This window comes from Erpetoichthys calabaricus, chromosome 5 (genome assembly GCF_900747795.2).
Source record: "Erpetoichthys calabaricus chromosome 5, fErpCal1.3, whole genome shotgun sequence".
NCBI lineage: Eukaryota > Metazoa > Chordata > Cladistia > Polypteriformes > Polypteridae > Erpetoichthys > Erpetoichthys calabaricus.
Genome location: NC_041398.2, coordinates 195,231,377 through 195,251,647, shown reverse-complemented (window position 1 = coordinate 195,251,647; position 20,271 = coordinate 195,231,377). Strand labels below are relative to the sequence as shown.

At 38.7% G+C, this 20,271-nt stretch overlaps 1 protein-coding gene across 1 annotated transcript in view; it reads right to left on the bottom strand.

Moving 5' to 3' along the window:
- Window positions 1–664: 664 nt before the first annotated feature.
- ostf1 (osteoclast stimulating factor 1) overlaps window positions 665–20,271 on the bottom strand; it is a 92,521-nt gene continuing 72,914 nt past the window's right edge. The window contains exons 9-10 of the mRNA XM_028802362.2: window positions 19,205–19,303; window positions 665–5,393 (exon numbers count right to left, since the gene is read on the bottom strand). Coding sequence (XP_028658195.1) covers window positions 5,335–5,393; window positions 19,205–19,303 — 158 coding nt within the window. The 3' untranslated portion in view covers window positions 665–5,334. The remainder of the gene's footprint in view (window positions 5,394–19,204; window positions 19,304–20,271) is intronic.

Sequence of the window (20,271 nt, the reverse complement as noted above, 5' to 3'; positions counted from 1 at the left end):
GGGTCACGGGGGTCTGCTGGAGCCAATCCCAGCCAACACAGGGCACAAGGCAGGAAACAATCCTGGGCAGGGTGCCAACCCACCGCAGGACACACACAAACACACCCACACACCAAGCACACACTAGGGCCAATTTAGAATCGCCAATCCACCTAACCTGCATGTCTTTGGAATGTGGGAGGAAACCGGAGCGCCCGGAGGAAACCCACGCAGACACGGGGAGAACATGCAAACTCCACACAGGGAGGACCCGGGAATCGAACCCAGGTCCCCAGATCTCCCAACTGCGAGGCAGCAGCGCTACCCACAGTTAATATGAAAATGCATCCTCATTATACAGATATGCTTTTGCAGTCACTAACAAAAACACATTGAGTGAAAGGTGTATGCCATGAGGATGTAAAATAGAACTGAATCAGAAACCCATTCATAAACATAGCTTCATCCAGCTGGCTTACTGTAGGAAAACACTGTTGCTAGGTCTTAAACAGATGCACCTTTTCCAAATTCAACTGAACAACAGCAGAAACTACCAAGATGCAAAGATTAGATGTAATTGTTTATTTAAGGTTGTGTAAATTAGGTGCGCAAATGTTTGTGAAATGAATGATTTTATACATCAAAGAAAAAAAGCTCACTGTAACAAATACATTATTCAAAAGTCTACATTTAATTGTACAGTTTATTAGCAATATGTATCATTCATACACCTCTTAAGTTGACTTGCACGATCTGTTACGTTTAAACACGGACAACATTTAGTATTCTGAGGAAAAAAGAAGATTACAAATACTGGCCAACAAATTTATATTTAACCTTGATAACAATATAAAACAGGATGGGATACATTTTTAGAGTTTATTATTTCGTAATACCATGTGGTACATAAAAACAGACTAAACAAGGTAGATTTCAAGAATGTACAATTTGTTTAAATCAAATACGGTAAACAAGAGAATTCAATCGTGTTTTTTGAAATATCACCTCCTTTTCAAAAGATACAATAAAAAAAATGTCTGCATTTACTCTAGTTGTTTCTAACTACAAAAGGCCTGTAACCCATCTAGTCTGTGCTTACCACATTCCCACCAAGCAGGTATAACCTTTTTGTTGCCAGTATCTTGGAACTTCTTATCTAATGTCAAACCAGCTTAATACTTAATTTTAGTATATAATGTATAACTGATCAGAAGAATAGCCTAAAGCCATATAGAACTTTTAAAGTAAAATACATAAAGCTGAAGTGGGTTTTTCATCAAATCAATTTGTCTGAGCACACTTCTAGGCATAATAAATCCAACTCTTAATTATGCACTTGTGCAGTTAGACAATATCTCAACAAATGCACAAGAGTCCTATGCTTTCTTGGACAGTACCATTACTTTGAATCAGTGATCATTTTAATGTTTGTTAAACCGTAAGCAATAAAGTGCTTCTTTAATTTTCAAAGAGTTTATTTCATTCCAACTCTCAAGATAATAGAATGCGATATGAAATGTGGTATGATTTTTTCAAAAGACGGTACAAGTAAATATTAATATTTAATTCTACAGCAGTATAGTAAAGCTCTGAAGATGGCAGATTGTTCTACAAATGTGACTAAAATGCAATGAGGACTAACTTGCAACTTTTTGTTACTTTTCATCTGGTTGATCACATTTAAATCTTGAACTGCTGATATAACTGGCAGGTTGCAACATGTCACAATTCAGGATTCTATACTATAATCTGAGTTACACCTGTGTGAAAAATTATTGTTAAGTATTCTTAAGTCTATTGTTAAGGCAACGTTCTGTGATACAGTTTACATATTTATAGCTGGAAATCCACAAAGGAAGGAAATGAATCAACGTATCTTAAAATAGATTTTTTATTCCTAAGCTTTTGGTTCCTACCAGGAATCATCATCAGAGGAAAATGATTAGACTTGCAGGAACCCAAGGCAACATACAGCAAATAAGAAACTCCATAGTTGTATCAGACATGATGTATCTCCAAGATGCATACATTTTAAACTAAGAAATGAACACTCCGAGTGTTCTATATGAACTGATCACCAAAACACACATCAAACTAACTTTGTATAAATCTGAAATAATGAGACAGCAATCCAGATTTCTCGCAACATGTGGACATTTTATTACAGATGAATGGGCTAAGCAAATCCAAGGAACAACTTACAAAAGCCGTAAATCTAAACGGAACACACCTAACAAAAAAATAGAATAAACTCACTGGGAATATGGTAAATGCTACTGGACCACAATCTGGAGTATACAACTTCTCCAGAAGACAGCTGTCCACCACAGAACAAAATGTTCTCGCCAGAGGTTTAATGTTCAACCACAAAAATGAATCTGACATAAACTTCCTAGGCTCCCTCGAACAAATCATAAAAACCGAAAAGATACCAGCAGACAAAGCACAAAAAATAAGGTGTGTTGTGGCCAGCCAGTTACATGCAAGATGTCTAACGCTATATGTTCCTTTAAAAGAGCAGTGTTAAGATTGCAACAAAAGGATGACAGCATTCTTATCACACCAGCCTACAAAGGAGGTGTGACAGTTCTATTAGGCCACCTTTAACAGAATCAACACCACTCTGAATAAGCTCCGTAATAATAACCTTCTAAACTCACAGGAATATTACAGAATGAAATTCAATGATGCGAGCTGCCCTGAATTCTATGGCCTCCCAAAAATACATAAAACCCCTCTAAAATTCAGACCAGTTGTCAGTCTAAAAGGTGGTCCAACTTATCTAAAGGACTTTTTCATATGCTCAAACATTTAACATATGATTCAGAATATTCTGTTAAATGAGCAGAGATGGCATTACAGTGACTGAAAAATGTATTCATCACTGAGGATGAAATCATGGTCTTGTCTGATACTGTGTCACTGTACACCATTATTCCAATTCATCTAGCCAAATAAACTCTACAAACAAAGCTAAATAACAACCCCACCATAATGACACGAACGAAGCTGGCCACCAACGATATAATGCATCTAGTTCCACTTTGCCCGAAAAATCACTTTCATTTTAATGGGAAATACTATATACAAATAGAAGGCATGCCAATGGGATCACCAATATCATGACTCTTAGCGGAACTGGTAATGCAGCGATTTGAAAGCATAGCTCTGACTCACTAAGGACCGAAACTTTACATATGCTACATTGGTGACACATTCATCATATTAAAAAATGACCAGCTGAATGATTTTCATAACCACGTCAATGCAATATTCCCTGCGATCCAGTCTACTATAGACAAAGAAATAAACCTAAGGATCAATTTCTTGGACATATCCACTGAAAGAGGTAACGACACCACCCTGATTACAGGTGATTATCATAAGGAATGTTACGCAGACAAAATATTACACTTTGCAAGCAATCACCTGTCATCACATAAACTGAGCTGGGTTAAGACTGTTCAGAGGAGTACACACCAATTGTAATACCAAGGAGACTAAGAAGAATGAAAGGTGCTATATTTACCAACTGTTCACATCAAACAGCTACCCAAACACATTCATCAGACAATACTTACATAGGAGACCCCAGAGATCTCAGCAAACAATCGACTCCAACTTCATACCCCATCCCACACTGCACATACTTCCTTATCATCATGGGGTATCAGAAGGCAGTGCATGTATTCTGTTCAGAGCAGGCATCAAAGCAGTGCACAAACATACAAACACACTGCACACAGTACTTTTTAATGCTAAAAGCAAGAAATCAGCAGCAGAGACAGGACGTGGTTTACAGTTTACCATGAAATGCATGTCCAGCAGTATACATGAGGCAGACATTAAAAACACCTGCCACACGTATACAGGAACACTGCAATGCAATCAGAAGAAAGGACCCACAGTCTCTGATTTACATACACATGTTCAACCTGACACACATTTAAATGGGATTCAGTACAAGTAAAATTAAAGGTTAATACTAAAAGTGCCAGAGAATTGGCTGAAACATGGCCATCTAATGAAAATGCAAACAAACATTTGGACATGAACCCAGTATATGCAGGCTTGAAAAGACAAACATGCATATATAAATAAGACTTTATGACCAACCCCCTCTGAACCCCACCTCATCAATCCTCCTCATCCACACATCCCCCTAACCTCCTCTCCTTAATTGCTATATATTGCCTTGAGTCCTTCTAAGTCTAATATTTTTAAAAATTTATACATAAAACACTTTTTTTTCAATCTCTGTATGGAAAAAAAGTCTGCAACATTTGAAGCTGTTCTTAAAAAGTATTTATGAAACTGAAACTGCAAAATAGTAGGTGACTTTGGTTTGCATAATGAACTAATGATTTATGACTAATAAGCACACTTAATATACCATAAACACAAAAAAGAGACACAAAAATGACAGAAAATCGGTGCACTCATACTGCAAACATTAAACAAGTTTGTAAACAAAATGTAATGTCTGCTGATTTTAATTATTTCATTGTTTTCTAGTTAGGCTGAAAATTCTTCACCTTGTTTAAATCAATTCATCAATCCAAAAATGCTGATTTCACTATTTTTGCAAATCCGTCACAGTAAAAATATCCCATTCAATTTCTGATGAAAGCTGCAGTAAATATCCAGTCAATAATAGAAACGGCAGTACAGCACAACATTTAATTCATTATCCTAACAGAGAAAAACATTTTTTGTAACATTCTTTGTGGATATCAAATAAATATTTTCACATTTGTACTCACATATTTGACATTTCAAAACTCACACTGTTCTTGATAAAGTATGGTGTCAAGATGAAATATTATTTAAAATGTAAAATGCATCCAACTAAAAGTTAAAAAATGTAAAAAAAAAATCTATGTGTAAGTTTAAGCAAACTCCAACAGCTTACTATAACAATTCAAATAGATATTTCTTTTTCATCATGTTGACAGAATGTGTGTTATACTCAAAGATTTTCCACTATTTAATAGTTAATGTTTAATATGAAAAAGAATGCCATAATCAGATTCGACATATTAACTGGTTCGTAAATGACTCCCCCCCCGCCCCATCACTTTTTGATTATTAATACAAGGAAAAAGTTCACTGATCAAAATATATTTTAAAACACGATCAATACATGTTAAGATGTAGGAAAAAACAAACTTGTATATTACGTAGAGTGTAAAAAATGCATGTTGTTAAAAAGAAAATTTAAATATAAACATAATTAAATTTAACTACGAAAGTCCAAGCAAACTATAATATTAACCACCCACAGAAATGCTAATCATTTGAGCACATCATTGCACAATTTTTGTTTATTAAGTGAAACATGAAACAGAAATTTAATTAGTCGGAGTCTTCATCATCCAGATAATCATCTGCATTGCTAGCAGTTCGGGGCACACCTGCAAAAACAAAACAAAATAAAAAATGAAATGCAGCATTCTGATGCCAATAAGTTGCCCCGTCAAAAACACTGTTGCAATTTGTAAAGTAGGTTATTTATGGGCTGCATAAAATTACTATATTTTGCACATGGTGTACAGCGCGTTCATAAAGCATTCAGGCCACTTAATTTCTTCACATTTTGCTATGTTGAAGACCTATGCTAAAATCTCTTACCTTTATTTTTTTCCTTCCAGCAAAACTCAATATCCAAGAAATATAAACTGAAAACAGGATTTTAAGAATTTTTTTGCAAGTTGATTAAAAAACATGTAAATATTATATTGACACAATTATTTAGGCCTTTTGCTGTGATGCTTGAAATTTGGTTTGTGCACACCCATTCTATTGATCATCAGTTGAAGTGTTTTTACACCTTATTTGTAGTCCATCTTTGGTCACTTCAATTGATTGCACATAATTAGGAAAGGCAAACACCAGACAATGTGTATCAGAGCAAAAACCAAGCCATGAGGTTGAAGAGACTGCCTGCAGAGACTAGAAATAGGACTTTACCGTGGCACAGATCTGGGATGCAAAAAGGCTACAAAAAATTTCTGCATAAGCAGAGTGACCGCCATAATTCCTAAATGGAATAAGTTTAGAACAACAATGACTGTTCCTAGAGCTGGCTGTCCGACAAAACTCAGTAAGTGGGGAAGTAGGGTCTGATGGATGTTCTGGCAGAGATACAGTGAACCTGATTTGAGATATCTGAGACTTCCAGAAGGGCATCTCACTGCAACACTCCACAGATTTTGGGTTTATGGCAATGTGGCCAAACAGCATATTAGAAAACTGTTTTGGAGTTTTTAATAAGGAACTTACTGGACTCTCAAGACTATAAAATTCTCTGGTCTGATGAAACCAAGATTCAGCTGTATAAATTGTTTTTCAGCTGTAAAGACTAGATGACTGGTAAGGGTTGAGGGAAAGTTTTAGAGAGGAGCAAAGTGCAAAGATATTCTTGCTGAAAATCTACTCTAGACCATCGTGGACCTCAGACTTGGCTGAAAGTTCACATTCCAACAGGATACTGACAATTAGCACATAGCAAAGACAAAACAGGAGTGGTTTAGTGTCAACTCTGTGAATGTTCTTGGGTGACCCAGCCACTGCCCAGACTTGAACCCAATTGAACATCTCTGGAGAGACAAGAAATAGCTGTCTATGGATAGTCTCTATCCAACCTGACAGAGCTTGAGGGGTTCTGCAGAGAAGAATTGGCAGAAAATCCCCAAACACAGCTATGTAAAGCTTACCACATCATACTCAAGACGATTTCAGACCGTACTTGCTGCAAAAGGTGCTTTAAAAAAGTTCTGAGAAAAATGTGGAATTTCAGTTTTATATTTTTAACGAGTTTGCAAAAATTTCCAAAAATCTTGTTTTTGCTTTGTTATTCTGGGTTGCAGAGTTTTGTTTGATGAGGGACAAGATTAATTTAAATTTACATAAAGGTGTCTAAATACTATCTGAAGGCAATATACATAATATTACATCACAAAGCAAGCTTTCAACAAGTATTAGCTCACTGTATATGACAGCAGCATAAGGTGTAATAAATCAAGAACCCAACAGAATTAACATGTTTTAAATGTATGACAATCTGCACATTGACATGACCCGTCTTCATTCGCACTTTGTTTTGTTTGAAATATATGACCAAAATAAAAATGTTATGTATGAACTCTGCATCTCGTATGGATCAAATATTTCTCCTGTTGTACTGAGTCCAGTCAATATGAAATAGCTTTTCAATAGTCTCATATGGAAGCGCAAATGATTAACCAAAATATATTCCAGCAGGAAATGAACAGCTCCTAGCAACTTGATTTTGTTTGATTTTGTTTATTCCTGAGGAGAATAGCTGGGCACATTTTTTAAAATGCTAAGACATGACATCAGAAAATCAGAATTACAATAAATTTTTTTTTTTGCTTACTTTAAAAAGACTTGCTGCATTAACGGCTGATAATAGCAGCCTATGGTGCACCGGGCTATATGCAAGGCAAAAACCTTAAATCTAACTGAATATGTCCACTTCAAAATAGCAAAGGTTCCAGTTTTTAGAGAATATGCCTTCTGCATTTTGGGTATGCTAATGAAGACAAAACAAAGCTGGAATTATTTTTTATTACAGATTTTTCTTCTGTAACGCACGCCTAAATGCTTTTATTTGTTCAGAATATGGCTGAAAGAGAACAACTGTGGATACTGTGTTTGAGTGAGTTAAAGCAATTAAGTAACTTCTAGTTTTCTGTAGGTGGACATTTAATCAAATTCAATTTATGAGGCAAATCTAATTTTAGAGATTCATGCCAATGTGGCATTATACTTTGTAGCAATTTTAAATGAACTTGGAGCAAATCACCTTTGAATCATCATAATAACATTATCAAGTACCACTATGTGCGGAGTTGCAGAAATTCTACGAGACAACAAAACTAACTCCTGAGTCCAGAGCAAAAACACCCACATACCATGACATGTTAACACTTTCCACAGTACAAGGGCAGAGCAGCTAATTATTTGTACAAGCACCTCCTCATCTCTCCAACCCTGCCACACCCCCTGCAATGTTATAAAATATTAATGATGTTCTGAAATGATGTTAGGATGTGAACTTAAGACATTGCATAAGCCCTAGTCCTAGCCAAATGAAAAGGCATGCTTGTGCACTCGAGTGTATCTAAATATCCATCCATCCATTTTCCAACCCCCTGAATCCGAACACAGGGTCATGGGGGTCTGCTGGAGCCAATTCCAGCCAACACAGGACACAAGGCAGGAACCAATCCCGGGCAAGGAACCAACCCACCGCAGGACACACACACACCAAGCATACATTAGGGACAATTTAGAATCGCCAATCCACCTAACCTGCATGTCTTTGGACTGTGGGAGGAAACCGGAGCACCCGGAGGAAACCCTGCAGACACAGGGAGAACATGCAAACTCCACTCAGGGAGGATTCAGGACGCGAACCCGGGTCTCCTTACTGCGAGGCTCTGAAAATTAATTGAGCCACATTGTAACATGCAAGTCTTTAGAATATGTGAGGCACACTGAAGAATCAGGGAACCCCTCATACAAACACTTGAGAAAATTTAAATTTAACATGGTTACTTGAAGCTTTAAAACATCAAATTAATTTGCTGCTGCAGCTAATAATATAGAAATGTACTCTAACAAAAGCAACTTATTTGATCTATCCAGTTTCAATTGCTTCATCCATTTTATTTTAAGAAAACATAAAAATGTCCAGTTCTGTCTCTTTGTATCCCCTTCTCCCCACAACATCTTCAATCTGTTGAAGCTCTCCTTCAGCAAACTCTGGCTTATACATTTAAATTTCCACAAAAAACACAAAACTCCTGTACTTCTGACCCTGGCTAGAATATTCAAGAAAAAGGTTTCTTTCAGCCATGCTAGTTATTTTCACTCATGTCCATGGACTCAGTTTCACTGTGATCATGCTTGTGCGTTTCTATGAACTTCTTGCTATGCATAGATCCTTGCTAACCCACGCTGTGATATTAATCTCTTCACACTTTGAAAAGTCCATAATATCCAGGAGGATCACTGGAATAAACGTATTTCAACAAATTTTATAATGGCGGTTCTAGCCTGAGGGAAATTCAGTTTGTTCTTGTGTGTGCTTGCCTCAGCATACATGCTTCTTTTATTCAATAATCAAATTCAAATTGTCAAGCGAAGAACAGAAAATCCTGCAGAATGAAATATTCTGCACCAGCCCAAGCTTCAAAAAGCCTAGATATTTACCTTCAAAACCTTATATGGTACAGTGGATGAATATCAATAATGCTTGCAAAACTGTGTTGAAAGTAAATGACTAAAATCATGATAATAGTTGGAGAATGAATACAAAATGCCCTGGCCTAGAATCATTCAGGAGACCTTATTAAGGAATTACCACTGACAGGGACTATGAAAAAATCCTACAGACAACACAGTCTGAAATAGATATACATGAAGACCTTAAAACTACTACATTTAGAACCTTGTTTTATAACAAATTAAAAGCCCTCAAGATGTAGTCAATATTAAAAAAAACAATGCTAGAATGGCAACAGTGTTCTTAGATCTTCAATATTTTCGGCAGTATTTTACTTTTAAGTCATACACATAAAACTACAGTATAAAAATCTCATGATGGAGTAAATAAAAAAAAAAAAAAAAACATTTTATCTTCTTCCTAGTGTTTGTCTCAGGGTCTTCAGTTCAGCACGTTGTGCTCCACTGCATCTGGTCAAGGGCATCTTCTGGAAGCACTGGCATTCTTCATTTCTTTGCCAGTTGGTCCATCCAGTGTTTCTTTGGTCTGCCATGCATAATTTTACACCTGGGGTTGAGCTTTAGGGCTGTTTTGGCCAGTGTCTGATCGTCACTATGGATCACAAGGCCACTATTGCAGGCATGCTTCTTGCATTTTGTCCATGATCAGTGCTACTTCAATTACCTTCCTTACATCTTCATTCATGGCATGATGAAGCCAAATCAGACCAAGCATCCAGTGAAGCATCCACATTTCCATAGCATGTAGTGTCTATTCATGTTGAACAGCCATTGACCAAAATTCCACGCTATACAAGTGACTGGGCAGACAACCATTTTATTGAAGATAACCATTTTAGAGATTTTAGAGTTAGAATCTTTTGCTTGAAAAAACTCCAGTGACTTGACACCTTCTAGCAGCACTGGCTTGCACCCTGGTGTGTCAGGGATAATGTCAGTGTCACAGAAGACCCTGCAGCCGAGATACTTGCACTTGGAAACTTTGTGATCGCTTATCGATAGGATGGTGCCATCTGTCTGCACTCCTTACATTCTGTCTCATTGCTGTTAAGTCAAAGACTGTTCTTTTTGAATTGCATTTTCCATTGTTGGGTAAGGAGTCTAGAGTCCCTGCCGCTTCTCCTTCATGAGCAGGATGTTGACAGCATACAGTAGTGGTTATTGTTCCTTATTCTGGATATCGTCGTTGCCATATTCATGCATAGAATGAATAGCAGCAGCGAAAGGACATATCTCTGGTGAATGACAACCTGGATAGTGAAGGGCAGTAAGGTTACAATTCAGCATCCCAAAATGCTTTAGACACTGTTGGAAAGAAGTTGAATCTAGTGCATATAGCCTTGAGGCACAACACAGGATCTTTAGGTGCAACAGATTAGTTCACAAGGCATTTTGTCAAGCCCTTTCCAAGTCAAGAAAAGTGATATGTTTGTGCATGTTCATCAGTAGGCAGGCAGAATGGATTGTGTCTTTTGTCGTATATCCCTTGACAAAGCCACACTGGCGGAGTGACGATGACAATGTTGCAAATGCAGTGCTCATTGATAAATTCAAAAGTCTTCATCACATGACAAAGTAGGTGGATTGGGTGACAGTCAGTGCAATCACAGACATCCCCTTTGCCTAAGCAAGTCATCACAGTAATGGCAGTTGTTCAAGCTTAGGAGATGGCACCTTCTTTAAAGTTTTTTTTTTTAACAGGGTTGTTAGAAGTTCGGTGCTGCTGTGCCTAACCATTTTCCATTTTCGTGGCAAATAGTGTCCTTGAGGGCTTCAAGGTTTTGAGGTCAGTGTGTGTATACCTCTGACTTGAGATAGACCCACAAGAAGAAATCGCACAGAGCAAGATCAGGTGAACATGAACACCACACGACAACACTGCTCAGGGAGAGCAGCCTCCCAGAAACATCTCCCTCAAAACTTGCATGGAATTCCACGCCGTATTAATTGTTGCTCCATCCTGTTGAAACTGGGCATCCACCACATCCATTTCTTCCAGCTGGGGCCAGAAAAAGTTCTCTAGCATTTCAATGTAACGTTCTGAAGTGACAGTGACCAGTGCTCCCCTTCCTCAAAAAGTAAGGGCCTGCAATGCCAAATTCTGCAACAGCGCACCAGACTGTATGCTCACTGTGCAGGGATCTCTGATGAAGTTCTCAAAGGTTGGTTTCAGCCCAAAAGTGAAAGTTTGGCTTATTTACGCAACCATTCAAATGGAAACGTGCCTCGTTGCTGTACATGACAATGGCATCTCAATGAACGGTTTGCAGAATGTTTACACACATCTCTCTATTGTTCTCCCAATCTCTCTCATTGAGATCCTCTACCACCATCATTTTACATGGAAGGAATTTAAGGTCCTCATGCAAAATCGTCCTCAAAGGCTTGTTAGAAATGCCGAAGCTGAACGTCTAGGAGACTGCAAAATTGATGCCCTTACATCTTGGATGTTTTCAGGTGTTTGTACAGTCCGAGGACAGCCTGGAAATTTTCTGTTCAATGTTGTACCATTCTGTCTAAATTTAGCCACCCACTGAAAAATTGTTTTCCGATTTGGGAGGTCACTGCCAGGAGGAATGCTGAAGTGTGTTCAGAAGGCGCACTGCGTGGTGAAGGTGGATTTGTTGTTTTTGAAGAACAATTTGACCGCAAAAGCATGGTGTGCACCAGACCAAGGCATATTGCAGACTAAAAACTAAAAGGAATTGCCTATCAAAGGACTATCACCCCAACCCACTCGGGTGCCTCTACCTCGCGTAATGACCTTGAGAAATGTGGTACTTCATTTTGGCTCACACTGTATTATACAGGGTTTGCCTTCAGGTGCCCCAACACTTCACTGTTGTCTGTGTGTTTTCTTATAGTGATGTAGTCAGTATTTTTCGAATTTTGCTACATGATGGAGCAACAGGACACCATAGCCACCCTACTTGCTTTGATGGAAGAAACCTGGGAATTTAAAATCCAGGTAGGGGAGCAACAGACTCACTTGCCGAGGTGGAGGTACATAACCAGAAAAGCGACGTACTTTAGTGGGAATGACCAGTGGGGCTGTCCCAGGTATTACTTCTGTTACACCCCAATGACGACGTTGAGAGATTTTTTTGTAGTGTTTGAACATCATCACTGGCAGCACGCAGAGTAGGCACACGTTTTTGAGGGGACCAGCACAGCAGACCTATTAAGACCTCAGCGAGCATGCTGTTGCCGAGTATGATCAATTAAAAAGCCAAGGTGCTGTTGAAATATGATGTCAGCCCAGACCAGCATGTGACAGCATGATGGGAGTGGAATTTGAACCCACTCCCAAGCCTTTTAATTATGGGGTAGAGTTGGGCATTGGTTGACACAATAGGGCTCTAGCACTCATGAAATCACTGAAAAGGTGTGACTACTGATGGGCGCTCTCCCCAATTTTCTTGCCCAGCCAATCTGTGGGCAAGGAAATAAAAGCATGGATGACCTCAAGATAGCCCTTGAGCGACACTGGACAGTCTCACACATTAAGCATTCAGAAAACCCTGCTGATCACTGAAAATCCCATATAGGGTGCGTCACCACCTCTGAGCCTACTCAATATGAGAAGAAACTGGTTGTCAGACCACAGGAGAAGCACAATTTTCCTTCATGCTGTTACAAGTGTGGGGAGGTGGGCCACTTCATGCCATAATGCCTCCGCTTTGATGTGATGATGAACTGCAGTTGGGTGTGAGGAGTAAATTATCGTTTTATGGTCAACACTCTTTAACTTAAGTTTGCTGAGGTGGTTGTAATTCATGGGTATAAGATCACCACACTTATTAATTCTGGCAGTAACATATCAATTGTTGCTCACCATTATGTGCTTCTGTGAAACTTATGGTGGCTGTCACGCGTAGCCCACCTTATCCAGTGATAATGGGGAGAGACTGGTCGTACATTAAAGGCAGAAAGGCATAAACCTGAGGGCCTTCAGCTGTTCCACTGCCAGGTCATTTGCCAGCAACAGAGTAAGGGCATGTGGTGACCTAGTATGAAGTAAGCGATGCAATGCTGTCTCGCACAGACGTCTTTACGGAAATGATTGGCGAGACGTTGCGGAGCATTCATCCGTCTCCACTCACTGACTTTCATTTTCAACTGAGGAAAATGCCAGACTCTTTCAAAAGAGAACAGTGGAATGAGGATTCCCTTTTATTTGTCAAGAATGCAATGGCCCTCATTTACAGCCAGGGCACATCTTCTCATTGCAACTGGGTCTACACTTCCTAATTAATAATTATTTACAATGACAGTTCTGTACTGTGAACAGTGCTTAGAGGGGCTAACTTGTCCTAGTACTCAATCATAATTAATTTGCCCTTTTATTTTGTAGCTACTGTAGCACCAGGCTGAAGCTTCACACAACCAAATTCATCAAGCATATAATGGCAACTTGGTCGCTCAGTGTCAAATCATTCATCAGTTTCACTTTTTGTGTCAATGTCTGCTGACCAATTCACATCATCATCATCACTACCGCACAATTCAAGTAATCATTCAGTTTCAGTTTGTACTAAAACTGCCATTACAGCTTTTCATTTGCCGTTGTGTTTTTCGTAAGAGGCTGCAACCCTACTCATGAATATCAATGATATACCTTAGACTGGCAAAATGTATGAAAATACTCAGGATTTTTTGTAACATGATGTTATTTCCTCCACTAGATGGCAGCAGAATACTGTCCCAAGCATTATTCAGGCTTAAAAATGTAAAGCCAGATCATTAAACATTACACAGAATGTGACTTAACCATAGAATTCCGAGCCCAAATCAAGATTTTGCTTAATGCCAAGGAGTTTAGAGAAGCCTGCATTAAAGAGATTACAAAAACAGTATAAAAGTGTCAGCACCGACCCATACAGGAAGCCAGTTTTCAAATAGAATATACATAAATTAGCTTGACAAAGAAACATCTTTTTTGATGGATACAATGGACAGGGAGGGAGAGAGTCTTTATTTCAACAACACAAGTTACTCACTTTTTAATTACATAAGAGTGCTGAACACTTTGACACAATGGTTAAGAATTTTCCATATAAACGATTATTAATACATGAAAACTGAATGACCGTTAATGTATGTTACTTTTGCACCCTGTCCACAGTGGTTCCTACCTACTGCCTAGTGATGTCAGGAAAGGCTATGGCACCCCATTAAAATCTTCTGAATTAAGCAGATTCAAGAAAAATATAGATAGACTTGTCTTCACTTTAAATTTTTTCCAATATTTAATCTATTTATAAACATAACATATATAGTGCTTAAATTACTTTAAAAATGTAAATACAATTTACTAGTCAACTGTATGCTTTTAGAACAAGTGAGTCTTTCCTAAAAATTAGTTCCACAGGCCCAGTACTGTCTCTAACAAGAGGTTCATGCTCTAAATGAACTTGCATGCTTCTCCCAAAATTATGTAATTTTAACCGTCAGGTGCCATCTAGTGGTGGAAGGAGGTTAAATTAAAAAAATGAACTTGCTTAACCCTTTATGCACTAATAGATTTTTATCATTATTGTGCCTAAAGTACATACTTAAAAAAACTATTATTCTGTTTATGTTATAAATGAACTGCAATTGGCTAAAGAGTAACGAGTACAACAGTTATTTAATAGCAAGTATTTATCTGATTGAAAACCTTTGTTTATACCAATATTAACTAAATCAGGGCTTTTATGCCGCAATTCACACATCTTCTCCTGCCTTCTATTTCAGTAGCACAGCAAGTTTATTGTGTTTTTATTTATTTATTTCTTTATATATTTTGTTGTTGCTTTTTTTTTTGCATTTAACGTCTGGAATAAACTGAGTAAATACATACATTTTAATACCAGCTTCTTCCAGTGCTGGGTTACAGGGATGGGAATAATGCCTTTCCTGGGAGCACCAGGCACAGGATAGGAAATAGTCAGCCACGAGTGCAGAGCTAGTCGTACAGACACAGACATCTAAACCGGTGTTTCTCAGCCACCTTTGAGTCACAGGTGGCATACTTGTTCACAGTATAAATATAAGCCAACTCCACCACTGAAGGGATCAAATAAGGCAGTGAAATTTTTTATCCAGTTTCTAATCACACTCGCTTCTTAATCCCACCTGAACCCATACCCCAATAGGAACACATCAGTTTTTTTTTCCCCCTCATTGTTTAATCACACTCATTTCGGACTTCCTTAGGGGTTTGGAGGTGAAGGTAATTATAAATGGGATAAAAATAAAAAAAAGGTTTAGGTTTATTTGTCATATATAGGTTAACACAGGGTCAACATACAATGAAATGTGTATGGCGAGAAAAACAAGTCACTCAGCCTAGATCCAATAAAGCTTAAAAAAGATTACAAGTTAAAAATAGACAAGCCATATAAAAAAAAATGTGTATGTTTTAAAAGAAGTTATAGAGCAATATGAGTTGAATGAGCAGCAAGTACAAATGACAGTTATTGCACAGATAATGTTTTATAAGTACAGATGCATATTCCATAAAGTGCAGATGCATGTTCCAGTCAGTATTCTGAGTGTGTGCAGGTACAGTTTGTGTGTGAGTAGTGCAATGTAGATGTAGTGCAATGTAGATGTAATGTAAGTGTATGTAAGTGTTCAGGTGTTGCTGTTGAGGAGTCGAATGGCCTGGTGGTAAAAGCTGTTCTTAAGTCTTGTAGTCCGAGCAGCCAGACTCCTGTATCGTCTGCCAGACGGTAACAAGGAGAACAGCTGGCATGCTGGATGGCTGTGGTCCTTTATGATGCTGCTTGTCTTACGCAAGCACCGATGGAGGTAAATGTCTTCAATGGCAGGAAGACTCTTGCCCGTGATGTGCTCTGCTGCCTTCACCACTCTCTGTAGTGATTTCCGGCTGCTGGCAAAGCAGCTCCCATACCAGATGGTAATGCAGCCCGTCAGCAGACTCTCGACCACATTCCTGTAAAAGTTTGAGGTGATGTTGGCATTCATGCCAAACTTCCTCAGCCTCCTCAGGAAGTAGAGCCGCTGGCGAGCTTTCTTGACCACAGTGTCTATGTGAAGGGTCCACGAGAGATCCTCGGTGATGTTTACTCCGAGGAACTTGAAGCTGTTAACCCTTTCAACTTCTATGCCGCTGATGTAGATGGCCTGGTGTTCTCTGCCTTGTTGTTTTCGATAGTCCATGCCACAGTCAATACCTTTATTGAAGAAGTGATGTTTATACCATGGACAAGCCACTACCTGAAATGCCCTTTTTCCTTCTCGTGTGCTCATGGCACAGATATGTGAGCAGCATGATATAGTAACATTTGAACGATGTCCTCACATTAAACTTCAAGAGGCAGGGGCAGAATTACAGTGTAACAATACTCACAAATACACTAAGAAACATTGCCTGTCCTCTAAGTTGAAACTGAAAGACCGCTACTCAGTAAGCTAACCTAGTGAGAACATGCAGAAGACAGCATCTGGTTATTGTAATTGAACTGTAAAACTGTGCGCCACAACGTCTCAAAGTTATACTAATAGCAGTACGATTTCAAAATAGTTAAAACTGATCAGAATCAAACTCAAGCTTTTTGTGTAACAATGCGGAAATAATGAGTTGTCACAGAAGCTATTTATTTCCCTGTCTTTTACACAAACTTGTGATATTTAATATGAATGGCCAGTCATACACATCTATACATCATTAGAATGGGCTAAAACTCTTCTATCCAATAGTAATGAGCTTTGCACTGTATGTAGCTTGAGGTAGGTGAGATCTCTGATAAAAGTAGATAGGCAGAGAGACCTAACTATTTGTCCCTGGAGAAAATTTGGCTTTAGGTAGATAAGAAAATAAACATCACACACGCACACTATGTTTTGAACACACACCACTATCACTATAAAGAAAACAAAATTAAAAAGAAAAAATTATGACTTGGCTGTCACAGTGAGGCACTATACAGGTGTACTGCGGTTGGTGTAAAGGAGCCGCAGTATCATTTCTTAACACATTTCTTTTGAAAAATTCATTGTTTGAAAATATTCAGTGTTAGTGTGTCATGGGCAGGATGTGCGGGATTGTTCATAATGGCACTCAGATTTGTTTTTAACTCTCTCTCTTTGCTACTTCCTCCAGAGGGTCCAGGGTGTGTTCCATGATTGAGCTTGCCTTTTTAATTAGCATATTGATTCGGTGGGTCTCTCTTGAATTGATGTTACCAGCGTAGCACGCCACAGAGTAGAAAATTGCACTGGCCATCACAGAGTTGTAGATGTGATGGATGTCTCTTCCCACATTAAAGGAATGAAGTCTAGTAAGGAAATGCACCTTGCTCTACCCTTGCTTATAGTTATTCTGTGTCTAACCTGTCATTAATGTGGCCCCCCAAGTACTTGTAAGAGTGGACCACCTCTACATCCACTTCCTGAACAGTGACTGGATATATAGGCTCTTTGGTGCGGCGAAAGTCAATAACCAGTTCCTTAGTTTTGCTAATTTTAAGATGTAGACAATTCTCTTTGCTCCAAGAAACAAAGTTCTCTCTTTATCAGCACACCCCATAAGTGCATAATCATCTGAGAATTTCGGCAAGTGACATGAGCTGGTGTTATATTTATAGTCGTGGGTGTTGTGAAGGATGGCCGGCTTCATATTCCGGCCCTCACCCCCAGGCCGCCAGGAGGAGCTCTCCCAACAGCATGGACATGCCCCGAATTCCAGCAGGGCCTCATGGACTATGTAGTTTTTATACACAGCCCTGCTGGATACCTTGGGGACCACTGGGAGTCGCTGTCGGGAAGCCTGTGGACTCATATGTGCCCTATAACCTGGAAGTATGTCCTGGTCACGTGAGCAGGAGAGATGACGTGCTTCCAGGTTGAAGATAAAGACTGTTTACCCTGACCCGGAAGGAATAAGGAATTGTGGACTGTTGGACAGGAACACCTCCGGGTCAGGGGGTGTAAAAGACTCTGGGAAAGCCCAGTACACTGAGCTGAGCTGGGAGGTAGGGTGGCTAAGTGTCTGGGAGTAGGAGGAGAGAGAATTGCGATTATTATAGTGAATATTGAGTATATGAGTAGTGTGGAGTGGAGGGTGCTTTGTGCACGTGATTATTGTACAATAAAGAAGAATTGTACTATTACCTGGTGTTTGGAGTGGTACCTGAGGGTTCAAGAGGTGGACACACATCTCTACTGCTACAGTGTACAAAGTGAACAGAAATGGAGACAAGACTGTTCTTTGTGTTGTTGCAGTGTTGCTCACATCCATAGCAGAAACATAGTTCTTGACTCTCACAAACTGTGGTCTGCCTCACAGATAGTCCATTATCCAGAACATTGGTTCATCAACCTGCTTATCTCTGAGTTTACCCCTTAACAGGGGTGACAGGATGGTATTGAAAGCACTTTTGAAATCAAGAAACATAAACCTTATAAGTGCTGCCAACTTTATCCTGGAGAGAATAAGCCTTTTGGAGAAAACAGATAATTGCATTCTTCTCCTCTAATCTTTGACTGAATGTTTGATTCCCTCAGTTGTTATTTTCTACTCGCCTTGGGGTATACACGTCCAAATCGCATAATTTAACAATGAAAGAGAGCAGACAAAAAAGCAAAAATTAACATTATTGATTTTGATTGACTTGTGGGTTTACTGAAACATACACCAACAACTGTGAAATATGGTTGTGTCCCACTGGCGAGACACGTCGTGCATATGTGGCTACCCAAGATTCACTATAAAGTATTACCCTAGAGGAACAATACAGTGTTAACGGAATACATTAAGATGTTTTAAAAATAAACAAAATACTCTGGCTGTCACCTATGAATACATTTAAAAAGTCAAGGTTTCAATTCAGGTTCACATAACCCTGGATGTTGTGTGTCACTGCTTTGCATATATTTCTTGAAATTAATATTTGAATTGTTTCATTTAATATTTTTATTACTCATGCTAAATGGAGGTACTTACTTGTCACTTGTTTCTTTTTCAGTAATGATGCACACTGCGCATTGGTTGCCATGTCAAGAGCCAATTTCTTTTCATTGTTTAAGATATCTGTTCTTGCACCTAAAAATATAATGAAAAAAATAATTTATCCATAGTTAGCAAGAACAATATGATGCACATTTTACAAGAAAAGGGAATGTTATAAAATATGTTGTTCTATAAATGTAGAACCCTTGTATGACTTCATGGTAATCACAGGTATTCCCATTTTACTCCCCCATCCTTAAGAGATGCAAATTACACCCAGTAATGAATCAATGTTATATTGACGTTTTAAACAATCCACACAAAAAGCAACTATTTCCATTCTCTGTGGATTTTATTTTACAATACTTCAGTGTTCCTCCCATATGTCAAAGACGTATATGTTAGCTTTACTGGCAACTCTGTGGCTCTGTTTAAGTAAGTATGTAAGAATGTCACCCAAGGTGAATTGCTGCGTTTTCTAAGGTTCTTCCCTTCCACTCGATACACTTTGCCCCCCAAAAACCTGTAACTGGATTAAGGGGATTTGAAAGCGGATGGCTAGATAGATGGATGTTCAACCCTACTCAGTCCATCTATTAATTCTGGAGTGTTCAGAAAGTAAACATTACATTAATTCATGAGTGAAAAATGGTGCAACCCCGGACAAGTTACACTTAAAACACAGGTATGCAATCAGAATATTGAGCTGCTCACGGTGGGCTTACAAAATTATTATACAGTTAGGTCCATAAATTCCTTCCACCACACCTGAAATCAACTCCAGGCCTTTTATCTGCTTAATTGGTAATGACATAACGATGGACTTGCCCACACCTGCCCTTGAAATAGCCTTTGAGTCAATTGTCCAATTACTTTTGAGCCCCTGAAATGAAGGGATTGTGTTAAAAAAATGCTTTAGTTGCCTCACATTTTTATGTAATCATTTTGTTCACCCCACTGAATTAAAGCTGAAAGTCTGCACTTCAACTGCATCTGAGTTGTCCATCCATCCATCCATTGTCTCCCGCTTATCCGAGGTCGGGTCGCGGGGGCAGCAGCTT